The sequence below is a fragment of the Hemitrygon akajei genome, chromosome 9, assembly GCF_048418815.1.
Source record: "Hemitrygon akajei chromosome 9, sHemAka1.3, whole genome shotgun sequence".
In the NCBI taxonomy this organism is placed as follows: Eukaryota; Metazoa; Chordata; class Chondrichthyes; order Myliobatiformes; family Dasyatidae; genus Hemitrygon; species Hemitrygon akajei.
Genome location: NC_133132.1, coordinates 72,669,060 through 72,682,282, shown reverse-complemented (window position 1 = coordinate 72,682,282; position 13,223 = coordinate 72,669,060). Strand labels below are relative to the sequence as shown.

The following is a 13,223-nucleotide window of genomic DNA, read 5'->3' as shown; positions in this document are numbered from 1 at the left end:
GAAACCTTGGTAAAAGTTACCTATGAGAGCTCAAATCTGTCAGGGTGCCCAAACTTTTGCATGATGCTCCTGTTTTGAAGCCGGGGGGGGGGGGGGGGGAAGCTACACTGGGAGAGGGAGAGATTAAAAATGTCTGCAACCACACCAGTCAGTTGTGCCATGCACATCCTGAGCACCCATCCTGGGATGTCGTCCGGTCCTGCAGCCTTGCGACTGCATGGCAATGACGAGAGCTTGATTACATTCAGCCATTGGTGGTATGCAAACTGTGGTCAGGATTATGGAATAGAACACCATTGCTAAATAGATTGGACAGCATTTGATCATTAGATGTATAAGGTTGGGGAAAAAAACAAGTTCGACAAAACAACCACGTCAGAGCACCAAACAGAATCTAATCATAAAACACACAGCTCCTCTTTTTGTCTTTCCCAAACCAGCCGTTTGGCTTATTCTGTAAAGTGCAAGCCCTTCTGGTTTGACTGCTGACTCTGGTGTGCCTGGAGAAATCCACATTTCAATAATCCATACAGTAAAACAGACTCTTGGTTCTCTTTCATACAGCAGTCTTGCCCTCAGGTCCCCAATTTTGTTCTCCAGCAAATACACATTTGGCAAAAAGATGCAGGGTGGAGAAGGCCTCATCCCTCTACATTTCAGCCTGGCTTGGAGCGCCCCCCCCCCCCCCCCCACCCCCCACGACTCGCTTTTGGCCATGGCAACGTAACTTAAAGGTGCTGTGGCTGATTGGTCTGGGTTCTTCATTCAAACAGGTATGTAGATTTGAGAATTCAGTCAAAAAAAATAACTGGAGCCTCCTTCAGAAATTTAATATGCAAATACAATTCTACAATGGGAAAATAATCTTAGCTGGAATACAAGATATTCCATAGTCAATAGTCAATTTTTTCTCCGCTTAATATAATAAAATCTTTCTATGAATATACATAGACATATACATCATTGATTTATAAGGATGTTGCCTGGATTGGGGAGCATGCCTTATGAGAATAGGTTTAGTAAACTCGGCCTTTCCTCCTTGGAGCGACGGAGAATGAGAGGTGACCTGTTAGAAGTGTATAAGATGATGAGAGGCATTGATCATGTGGATAGTCAGAGGCTTTTTCCCAGGGCTGAAATGGCTAGCACGAGAGGGCACAGTTTTAAGGTGCCTGGAAGTAGGTACAGAGGAGATATCAGGAGTAAGTTACTTATTTATTTATCGATAGGTTTATTAAACGTAGAGTGGTGAGTGTGTGGAATGGGCTGCTGGTGACGGTGGTGGCGACGGATACAATAGGGTCTTTTAAGAGTCTCCGGGATAGGTACATGAAGCTCAGAAAAATAGAGGGCTACGGGTAACCCTAGGTAATTTCTAAGACAAGGATATGCTTGGCACAGCTTTGTGGACCGAAGGGCCTGTATTATGCTGTAGGTTTTCTATGTTTCTACATGATCTTGTTTTATAACAAGTTTATTTTTATATTAGAGAAAAACAATTTCAGTCTTCCCAGTTAAACTATGCCGGTTCAAGGTTATATGCTTATACCAGAATATTATACTGCCAGGTTATGCAATATCAACCTGTCAAAATATGCTACCCTATTCTGCATGGTGTGGAAAACTTCTACAGGAGTAGAAACTGAATGAACAAATCTTGCAAAGGACAACCAAAAAAATCTTGAAAATACTGGGAACAGCTCCCTGTTTTATCTTCAGAATGCGATTGATCAATAGTATCTTACCTTTAGAAAAGCCCAAGCAATCTTGCGCCAACCACCTTCACTACTTTGAGTTGTGAAGTTGCCTTTGGCTTCATCCATACTTACAAACTCAAGGATCTAAAAGCAGTTTAAAAAAAAATATCAAAATCAACTCTGTAGTACTTTGCCTACATTTGCCTCAGAAAAAAGTTGACCCTTTACTCTCCCAGGCTTGAAGCTTGATTTGGATATTCTACTAATTGTTTCTTTACACCTTTGCACCCTCTGCTTTAACGTTTAATATATAAATACACCCACACAGATCCAAACTTCAATCATTCTATGCAACAGATTAGCTGGAACTGGTTTCTTGAAATTACTACTAATTTCAAATACTGGTATAATAAATTTATGAGTTCTGCAGATGCAATTTCTTTTGTGTAAAGTATGGGATTTGATGAAGTAGGGAAGAGGTGTCACTATTCTTAAAAATACAAGATTAAAACAAGAAATTTATGATGAATCACAAATGAAATTAATTCCAGAGATGAGGGTCTTCAGTTATGTGGTCTGGAGAAGTCTGCATTGTTCTCCTTTGGAAAAAAAAGTGATCTGATAGAGAAACTTAATATCATGAAAGGTCCTGTCAGTGACAAGAGAAAAAAAATATATCCATCAGCAGAGGGGCCCAGAACCAGGCGATTAAAAAGGTGACTGGTAAAAGAAACATGGGGAGCACCAAGGCTTTTTTTCATCTTTAAAGCAGTGGTTGGAATCTCCAAAGCACTTAACAAAAAAAAAGACAAGACTCAAGCTTTTCTTTTAAATGTGTACTGAAATGAAACTGTAGAGCTCAGTAGCTTGCTCATGGGAACTTGGTGGCCTCCTTCCATGTTTTAACCCTTTAATTCTCCAAACCAGTGCAGTTCAAATAAATCCACACCGCATTTCCAAGGTCAACTAATTCTTCAATGGTACACAAAATTGCTTACAATATTTTTAAGTGTTAACTACCTGATTCTTTGTATAGTTGTAGCACAATTTCTATTTGGAGATACAAATATACAGGTTATGCTACAGTACAAAGTCCTAATGTAGAAGAGTGAAGCATTGTCAAAACACAGACACTGCCTGATTTGCTGAGTTCCTCTAGCAGATTGTTCGTCATTCAATTTTTTGGATTGTTTATTATTATACAAAAGCCAGTATCCTACCAGTCTTTTTAGCTGTATGTCCCCCTATCCCCCAGGCCTTTGTACGTATTATGCTATCAGAGAAACTTGTACGTTTCCTTCTATTCCTTCAACTAAATTATTAACAAATAGAGCTCTTCCCATTATCCTTCTGCATTCTGATTCACTAACATGGGCAATGAACATAGTTCAATTATACAAAATTCATCCATGGCCACATATGTGTGTTTCCATGTAGGATCATGGGAAACAGAGTCAAATTCAAAAATAATAGTGTAGCTGTAAACTTTTCAAAAATTTATAACAATACAAATGGTCATTAACATTAGGAGTTTACAAGCTATCTGTGGAATCACAAGGGCGGGGAGACATAGCATTCATGCAACTTTTCATTGTTTATCTTATTCCCAGGAACCCCAATGAACTTCCAGTCGACACAAAATCCTAGCTAAATGTGATGCCAAATTTATTCCGATATGCTTCCACTGGAGGGCACCAGAGCTACATACAGAAGAAATAATGGAAAAAGTCCACCCAGCATCTGCAGATTTCCTCATGTTTGCAATGGAAAAAGTCAGTTTGCCTCATTTAAATGTTTAAAATGGACTTAATTCAAGTGCAGGCAGTTATTTTCAAATAGAGGACACACAAAAATCATAGGGTAGTCCAAAACCAAAATAATGTAGAAACTTAAATAGCTAGAGAAAATATTGCAATATAGTTTCAGAAACCTGATTTTCTTTCTACAGAGATCTGCCTGGGAGAAAAACAAGCAGTAAGAAATAGATCACCTTGTCCCTCATGCCTATTCTGTCATTCAATGAGAGTGATAGAAGTTAAAGGTAAAACATGAGGAGGAACTTGTTCACTCAGAGGGCGGTGAGAGTGTAGAAAGAGCTGCCAGTGCAAATGGTGGATGTGGGTTAATTTCAACATTTTAGGAGAAGTTGGGATAAGTACATGGATGGGAGAGTATAGAGGGCTATGGTCCAGGTGTAGGCCAATGAGACTAGGCAGAATAATAATAATAAATTATTATTCGGCATGGACTAGACATGTCAAAGTGTCTGCTTTTATGCTGTAGTACTCTATGCATAAACAGCATGGAAGATATTTTATCTCACTTTCCTGCAAAGCACCATAATATTCAAAATCTGTCAGTTTGTCTTGACTATACCAATAATCAAGGCATCACAGTCCTCTTAGTTAAAGCATTCCACACACTTCCCTCTTGAAGATATTTCTTGACTTTGTTGGAATGTCTGACCTCTTTCTTTGACCTATAATTCTAGATACCCAGGCCCAGGACAAGCAAAATATCATTCCCCATCTATCCTGTAGACAGAGCCCTGTAAGAGCACTGAATGTTTTGGTGAGATCCCCTCATTCTTCTGTGTACTTCCAATATAGGGTAGAGTTGTAGTGTGATTATACAATGGATCTTCATCCATTTATCCAGTTCAGCATACCTAAAAACAAGACCGGTATCCAATCACAAAGAATTACCAAACCTGGCATTCCAGATCAACTAGCATAATATTGGATAGATTGAACTAAACTCAAGGTAAGTCTAATAAACAAAAGTAAACTTTGCATTTTTGTATTTTAAAGTGATGCATTTTTGTATCAACTAAAAAATTTTATGCAACCGATTTTGAAATCTTTATAACCATATAAAAATTACAGCATGGAAACAGGCCATCTTGGCCCTTCTAGTCTGTGCCGAACGCTTACTCTCACCTAGTCCCACCTACCTGCACTCAGCCCATAACCCTCCATTCCTTTCCTGTCCATAGACCTATCCATTTTTTTTGAATGACAAAAAAAAAAAAAAAAAAAAAAAAAAAAAAAAATCGAACCTGCTTCTACCACTTCTACTGGAAGCTTGTTCCACACAGCTACCACTCTCTGAGTAAAGAAATTCCCCCTCATGTTACCCCTAAACCTTTGCCCCTTAACTCTCATGTCCTCTTGTTTGAATCTTCCCTTCTCTCAACAGAAAAAGCCTCTCCATGTCAACTCTATCTATCCCCCTCATAATTTTAAATACCTCTATCAAGTCCCCCCTCAACCTTCTACGCTCCAAAGAATAAAGACCTAACTTGTTCAACCTTTCTCTGTAACTTAGGTGCTGAAACCCAGGTAACATTCTAATAAATCTCCTCCATACTCTATTTTGTTGTCATCTTTCCTATAATTCAGTGACCAGAACTGTATGCAATACTCCAAATTTGGCCTCAGCAATGCCTTGTACAATTTTAACATTACATCCCAACTCCTATACTCAATGCTCTGATTTATAAAGGCCAGCATACCAAAAGTTTTCTTCACCACCCTATCCACATGAGATTATTTTGGATCTCATTCCAATATTGATGGGCACAACTGTTTAAATTAAACTCATAGCTGCTACTCAATTCAGGGCAGAACAATATGCATATATCTAATTATCATCTAAAACTGCACATAGTATAGACCACCAAGCTAATATACAACCAAAACATTCAATACCTCAAAGATTATAAGAGTACTAGGCGAATTTAAGGATTCTTTCAGGAAGTAACCAAATCGCTCATTGAAGACAAGTTGTTCCTCCCACACTGGAATTGTTGATTTGTTTTTCCTAAAATCATAAGGTTGCGTCATGATCGGAAGGATGTGTTCCACACTGTCTTGCTCATAATATGATGTGACCTGTCGATTGCTATCAGTGGGGAGACAAAAATATAAAGCAAACGTTCTTAATTTTTCAAGCTTTTAAAAACAGGCTTTTGCTCTGGCAAAGATTTAGAAAATGGATTCTGAACAGTTAACAATTTATAGAGATTTGGATTAACTGGGACAGATGACAAATAACTGGCATTTAACTACAGTTACCCAGATAAAACTCAATGCATTTTAGTGTAACTATCTGAAAGAGCTTGAGAACAATGTACTATATAGATACAAGTTTTTTCCTCGCTATTAATTTAGCTATTTTTATTCAAACAACCTTGCGGATTTACTCAGGTCATTTGTTTAATCATGCACGTCAGCATCATATTTACTCAGACGATCAACATTTAGACCAATACAAGTGCCCGTACAAAGTTAATTGCCAAATATAGAATTTCAAAACATGTACCAGTTATGTGTTGCCCAATGCAACCTATAGATAATACAAGTGTTACACATGGATTGAAAATCATTCTTGTAACATTAATCATTTTCATTGGTTTGTGGTTTTGCAAACTTCGAACACCGTATATGCAAAATTACGCCTGAGAAGATTACAAAATGACTAATTTTATATATTTGGTTACACAAAATATGGCCTAACATTTCTGATGACCAATTTACAAAATCTAATTTTTGACAGAATTAAGGAGTGCTTCAAGTGAGTTGCATGCAGTTCAGATCAAGTCCAGTGCTTCTGCTTTTTCCAATTTATCAATGAGTATGCTGCACTCTACTGGAGCCAAGATAGTAAAATTGTCTATAATAGTGCTAACTACAAAGATGTGGTATGCTTCTGAACACACATTATAATTGCTATATTACAGCATCTATTAAAATACTTGGTTATTATTGTACACGTTAAAACATTACCAATGAAAATGCATTTTTTCATGTTTCCAAAGAACAAATTTGGAGGATTCCACTGGTGCCATCTTGTATCATCTCTTACATCCTAAACTGATTTAGTCTCATCTTTAAATGTGGATCCACATTTTCTTTAAAAATAAGCAATACACTGCTCACAATAGAAATAACAGAATATAAATTCAACTTAAGTGTCCCCAAAGCACTTTATCTCCTATCCCCAAAATAAAAATAATTTTGTTATTACCAAGAGCATTAAAATGTCTCAGTGAGCTTAGCTTATATTCAAGTGCTGGCGACTGTTGTCACCGTTTATTGCATCAAAACATCTGAAAAATCTTTATAGAAATTTAACCAAAAATTTAATGTTAAGGAATATGAGGTGATGTTGAATGAGGTCATCATGAATAACTACACTACTCGTTGAAAGAGACCTCTGAAGCATTTAAAATGTGACCTGAAATCCCACTCCAGAGACTTGAGTACAAAGTCAAAGCCATTGTATTAATGGAACACCACCCACAATATTAGATATACCTTCTTTTCAATGAGGTGTTAAATCACAGTTTACCTCCTGAGGTGGAACAAAAAAATCCTTTATGCTAGGACAAGAGAGATTTCCAGTGTTGTGGAAAGTATTTATCCTTCATCAATAGAATAAACTATTTAACAATTACCTTCAGTGGTGTTTATGGCAGCTTGTGGAAAAACATAACACTTCTGCTACAACACCCCTTCTTCTCTGATGTTTTTAATGCACTGGATCTTTCTGATGTACTGAAAAGTGCTAACATTGAAGTCCTTTAACTTCGAGTGCTATCGGCCTATCAATCTCAAACTCAGGAATTGAAGTAATTCAAGTTTTTTTCTTTTTTGCTGTATGCCCATACAGCATAAACTTGTCAACTAAACTTACTAACTTGTCAATAACACATTTTAATAAAACACTGGAAAACATCCATTTGATAGATGCTAAACATTAAATGTGTGGATGATACATTTATTGACCACTTCAAACTTCAACTGGTATATGGATACCTTGCGAACAATTTTGCACTTTTGATTTTCAGATAGTTTCCTAATTATTTTCTAAACAAACATTTTAGCAACTTCTGGAACTTGAAATTATGTATAACACAAGATTATTTATCAGCCTGTTTAGTGGTAACATTCCTGCCTTTTATTATAATATGATTAACCTTCAGAATGGTGCAAATAATTGATATTTTAAGCATAACACCTAGAAAAAGCCACCTTTCAAAAGAGACAACGTCAATATCAGTTTCAATATCCTAGTCTTTACAAGAGACTACCAGAAATAATGTACACTGTTTGAAATACACTGAAATTCAGACATCCTGAGCTGCATGATTTCCTTTTATAGTACATTTTATGTATTGCACTGTACTGCCGTCACAAAACAGTTTGCACTTCATATCTCAGTGATAATAAACCTGATTCAGATTCTGAATTAATTCTATACAGGAAAGTAAATTAACTCACTGCTTAGTTCACTTATCTCCCAATGACAAGTGAAAAAACAATTTGTGAAATGATACAAGATATCTCAAGGAAAGATGTTCTACAAATGTAAATTCTTAAAGGTTTCATTACATACTATTTTACGTATTATATGTACAACTAAAATTTTCTTTGCATTTTGAATTTTTAATTGAATTTACTACATACTGCTCAATTTTAAATTCTTGTATCTCACCTGTGTTCTTTCCTAACATATTGACCAGTCTCTTCGTTAATTACGTGAACCTTCACTGAAGGGTGTGATGTCATAATATCTGTTTTTAACAGATCTGCTCTATGGATGTTTACTCCAAGAACTAGATTATCATCAGCAATTTTATTTGATTTTGTCTGCTCAAGTTCATCATCCACTGTTGCATCTATTTCTTCGTCTTCCTCCATCTCCAATTTTTTCACTGTCATAAAATAAAATTTCAAATTATTTTTAAAACTTCTCTTACTGTTAAGTTAAATAGTCAGTGTGAAAACATTCCCTAAGATTTACTGACCACTTTAGCAATAAATATCAATATGCATTGTAAAGTCAAACTCCTCCCCCCCCCCCCCCCCCAAACCATTTCCTTTGCTACAACTTAATTGACTGGAACTTGTTGGGAAATGTTCACAAGGAATTAGCAGTTCATCTCCCTTTCCCTCTACCCCCCCCCCCCCCAGTGTTAATCACCAAGACTTGATATACTTGTTCAAATATACAACTCTCAAAATTATTTGTCAAAACCTGTAGAATATCTACCAGCTGTACCCAATGGTGGACACATGGTATTCAGCCGCAAAGTGCAGACTTCCCCAGCAGCTGTTCCCATTCAGTTGATCAGCAAAAAATGACACAATGAATCTGTACTTACTCATTTTTAACCTCCCAACATTCTCATCAACTCTGCCCCACTTCTACTATTCACCTACATCTCATTTGCCTAGACACATGGCATCCCTTGGGAATCAATACGGAATTGAACTATTTCAGACAGCCAGCTTTACCTGGTTTGTTAAACCATTCTAATGCAAGATCCACCTTAATTTAGTTTCTCCCTCTATGCACACGGGGTCCAGTTTGCTGGGTATTTCCACACTTTTGGTTTAGATTTTCAGCAACTGCTGTGTTCCAGCTTTCACAGTTTCAAATGCTCTTTTGTTTTTATTAGAAACAGAGTAGCTACAGAGCAGGAGATTTCTGTTCTCTAATTGCCTATCATCTATTAACTGTACAACTCCAAAAGTGTTGTAACAGACAATGCCAGAGGAACTCAGCAGGTCAGGCTACATCTATAAGAGGAAAATGAAAAGTCAATTTTCAGGCCAACACCCTCTATGTAGACTGAATCCTGATGAAGGATCTCAACCCGAAACCTCAGCTGTTCATTTCCCTCTGTGAGTGCCTGATCTGTGAGTTCCTCCAGCATTTTTTATCTGTTGCTCTAGATTTCCAGCAAATGCACAATCTTTTGTAGCTTTAAAAGCACAGACACCCGGACAAAGAGATCGCTACTCTGTCACTTTGTCCTCTCCATCCTTCTGTCTATCCCATTACACACTTGTTTCTCATTGTTGCTACTGATTTACATCTACCAAGAACCAAGTTGCAACTTGTCAAACATACAAGATCCCATTCACCAGCTGGAGACTATCAGTCCAAGCTAAATTCAATCCAATTCTCAGGCTGAAAATAACTGCATTAACTGGGAGACTGCAGAAGATAGAATCCAGAGAAAAAGGTGAAGGAACTCAGAGGTCAAGCAACTTCCACAGAAGCAAAGGGGTGATCAACATTTTAGGTTAGGAGCCTGTATTTGTTATTCTTATGTTCTCGTTCAACTGGATCTCTCTGGGTTTTAGGTTTGTGATATCCTCTTAATTTTACACTGGGTTTGAAAAAGAAAGTGTTGGACTGTTGATCTAATGAGATTAAAAATTTTCAGTTATTCTTTGAAGTATCAAAGGCAACAGAAAACAAAAATGTAAGTCTTAAAATCCTAATTAAATAATTTAAATCACAATTTAAATTAATTTGTACTTGCACAACTTAGGCACCTTTAGTTTTCTTGGTTTTCTTCCTTTTAGTTATTTGTTGAATCTCTTTCTCCCCCTGCTTCTGTTTTTCTTCATCATTAATCTCCAAGTCAGGTATCAATCTTCTGCGAGCACTTTTTTCCCCCATATCATTAGTTTCATCACGATTACCTTGCAGTTCTGAAATGTGCATTTCACTTAAGCAGAAGAGAATAAGTAAAAACATTCTTATTGTGAAAGTGCCCTTTCTGAATCACTTAACCAAACTTTTAAATGAGCCCATCATAATGTTATCTTGCTTGTGACAAATTAATTTACAGATGAAAAATAATTCACATATTTGCACTTTCAATAAGGTGGCAAAGAGGCATATTTAGTTACAATAAATTTATGATCTGAAATGTCTATATTCAGTTGTCAATAATGAAATGAAAATAAATTTACAGTATGAACTCTGAACCTTTTAAAAAAAAAAAAGATATTTATAGTCAAAGTGGACACTGCTGTAAGGCTAGGATTTACTCTCCATCCATTATGAACAGGTAGGCATTTTACTTAAGGATCAATTACATCAGTGGATCTGGAGTGAGGTAGATGCAAGATCAAGTAAGAGAACACTGAAAGATATCAATGATCCAGACAGGTTCTCACAATAATCTTAGTTTAATTCCCAAAGATCAAAGCTTGTTATTGAAGATTTAGATAATTACTTGTATTTAAACGTTATTCAGATGTCATATGGATTCAATTCATTCCTCTGGACTAATAGTCCAGGCTGATGGATACCAGTCCAATGACATACATACACTAAATACCTTACAACTGTAAACACACACAGCTTTCTAGTTATAATTTACAACTGGTTATCGGCTGTTCTTAAACTCAACAGCTAAGAGATGTCTTCTTTCAGCATGGCTGACAATCCTGACCAAGCTACTTAAGAAATCTGAGAGACTCAGAGAGGCACAGTTAGTAGAGCTACCATACAGGTCCAGTGAACCAGATTCCATCTGGACCTTTTGTGCTGTCTGTGCAGAGTTTGCATGTTCTCCCCATGACAGCATGGGCTTCCCCAGTTGCTCCAGTTTCATACCACTTCCCAAAGAAACAATTCAATGAAAAGTATGAATTCTATGAAAAGTACTCAGCCCCCCCGGAAGTTTTTATGTTTCATTGTTTTACCACATTGAATCACAGTGGATTTAATTTGGCTTTTTTGACGCTGACCAAAAGAAAAAAAAACTTCCTTGTCAAAGTGAAAACAGATCTCTACAAAGTGATCTAAACTGACTACAAATATAAAATAGAAAATAATTGATTGCACAAGTGTTCACCCCCTTTAATATAACACAACAAATCATCACTGCTGCAGTCAATTGGTTTTAAAAGTCACATAGTTAGTTAAATGGAGTTCACCGTGTTCATTCAAGTTGTTTCGATTGATTGTAGTAAAAATACACCAGTATCTGGAAGGTCCAACTGCTGGTGAGTCAGTATCCTAGCAAAAACTACACCTCAAAGACAAAACAACACTCCAAGTAACCCCACAAAAAGATTATTGAAAAACACACATCAGGAGATGGAAACAAGAAAATTTCCAAGTCACTGAACATCCCTTGATCAATCATCAATATGGCACAGCTGTAAATTTGCCTAGAGCAGGCAGTCCTCAACAACTGAGTGACCATGCAAGAAGAAGGGGACTAGTGAGGAAGGCTACCAAGAGGCCTATGACAAATCTGGAGGAGTTACAAGCTTCAGTGGCTGAGATGGGGAGAGTGCACAAACAACAACTGTTGCCCATGTGTTTCACCAGTCGCAGCTTTACGGGAGTGTCAAAGAGAAAGCCACTGTTGAAAAAGAATCACATGAAATCTCAGCTAGAATTTGCCATAAGGCATGTGGGAGACTCTGAAGTCAGCTGAAAGAACATTCCATGGTCTGATGAAACCAAAATTGAGCTTTTTGGCCATCAGACTAAATGCTATGTTTGGCGTAAGCCAAACACTGCACATCAAAAACACACTTTCTCTACTGTGAAGCATGGTGGTGGCTGCATCATGCTGTGGAATGCTTCACTGCAGCAGGCCCTGGAAGACTTGTGAAGGTAGAGGGTAAAATGAATGCAGCAAAATACAGGGAAATCCTGGAGGAAAACCTGATGCAATCTACAAGAGTACTTTGACTTGGGAGAAGATTTGTTTTCCAGCAAGATAATGACTCCAAACAAAGCCAAAGCAACACAGGAATGGGTTAAAAACAACAAATTTAATGTTCTGAAGTGGCTAAGTCAGAGTCCAGACATCAATCCAATTGAGAATTTCTGGCTGTATCTATAATGGCTGTTCATTCATGATCCCCATGCAACCGGACAGAGATTGAGCAGTTTTGTAAAGAAGAATTGGAAAAATTGCAGTGTCCAGATGTGCAAAGCTGATAGAAACTTACCCACGCAGACTCAAGGTTGTAATTGCCATAAAGGTGCATCTATTAAATACTGACTTGAAGGGGATGAATACTTGTGCAATCAATTATTTTGTGTTTTATATGTGTAATTAATTAAGATCATTTTGTAGAAATCTGTTTTCACTTTGACATGATTGAGGGGAGTGTGGAATGAGCTGCCAGATGAAGTGGTAAATGCAGGCACACTTTTAACATTTAAGAGAAACTTGAATAGGTACATGGATGAGAGGTGTATGGAGGGATATGGGGCAGGTGCAGGTCAGCGGGACTAGGCAGAAAAATGGTTCGGCACAGCCAAGAAGGGCCAAAAGGCCTGTTTCTGTGCTGTAATGTTCTATGGTTCTATGGAAGTCTTTCTGTTGATCAGTATTAAAAAAAGTCAAATTAAATCCACTGCAATTCAATGTTGTAAAACAATAAAGCAAGAAAACTTACATTGTGAGAGGGGTGAATGTTTTTTATAGGCACTGTATATGGTTTAGTAGGCCAACTGGCCATTGTAAACAGTCCCTAGTGTGTAGGGGAGTGGTCGAATTCAGTGTTAGCTGGCTGTAGATTAGGGGGAGGATTAGTGTTAGAGTTAACTCAGAGGGTCGAAGAGACAGTTTCCAAACTACCTACAGTCAGCCCTCCTTATCCGCAGGTTCTGCGTGTGCGAATTCAACCAACTGCGAATCGAGAAAACCCGGAAGTGCTTTTCCAGCACTTGCTGTTCGATCATGTACAGACT

At 37.4% G+C, this 13,223-nt stretch overlaps 1 protein-coding gene across 2 annotated transcripts in view; it reads right to left on the bottom strand.

The window, feature by feature from the left end:
* ahi1 (Abelson helper integration site 1) overlaps nt 1–13,223 on the bottom strand; it is a 182,793-nt gene that overhangs the window by 155,753 nt on the left and 13,817 nt on the right. For both annotated transcript variants that reach the window (XM_073056315.1, XM_073056316.1), the window contains 4 exons: nt 10,049–10,224; nt 8,196–8,415; nt 5,408–5,600; nt 1,746–1,841 (listed from right to left, as the gene is read on the bottom strand). In XM_073056315.1, coding sequence (XP_072912416.1) covers nt 1,746–1,841; nt 5,408–5,600; nt 8,196–8,415; nt 10,049–10,224 — 685 coding nt within the window. The remainder of the gene's footprint in view (nt 1–1,745; nt 1,842–5,407; nt 5,601–8,195; nt 8,416–10,048; nt 10,225–13,223) is intronic.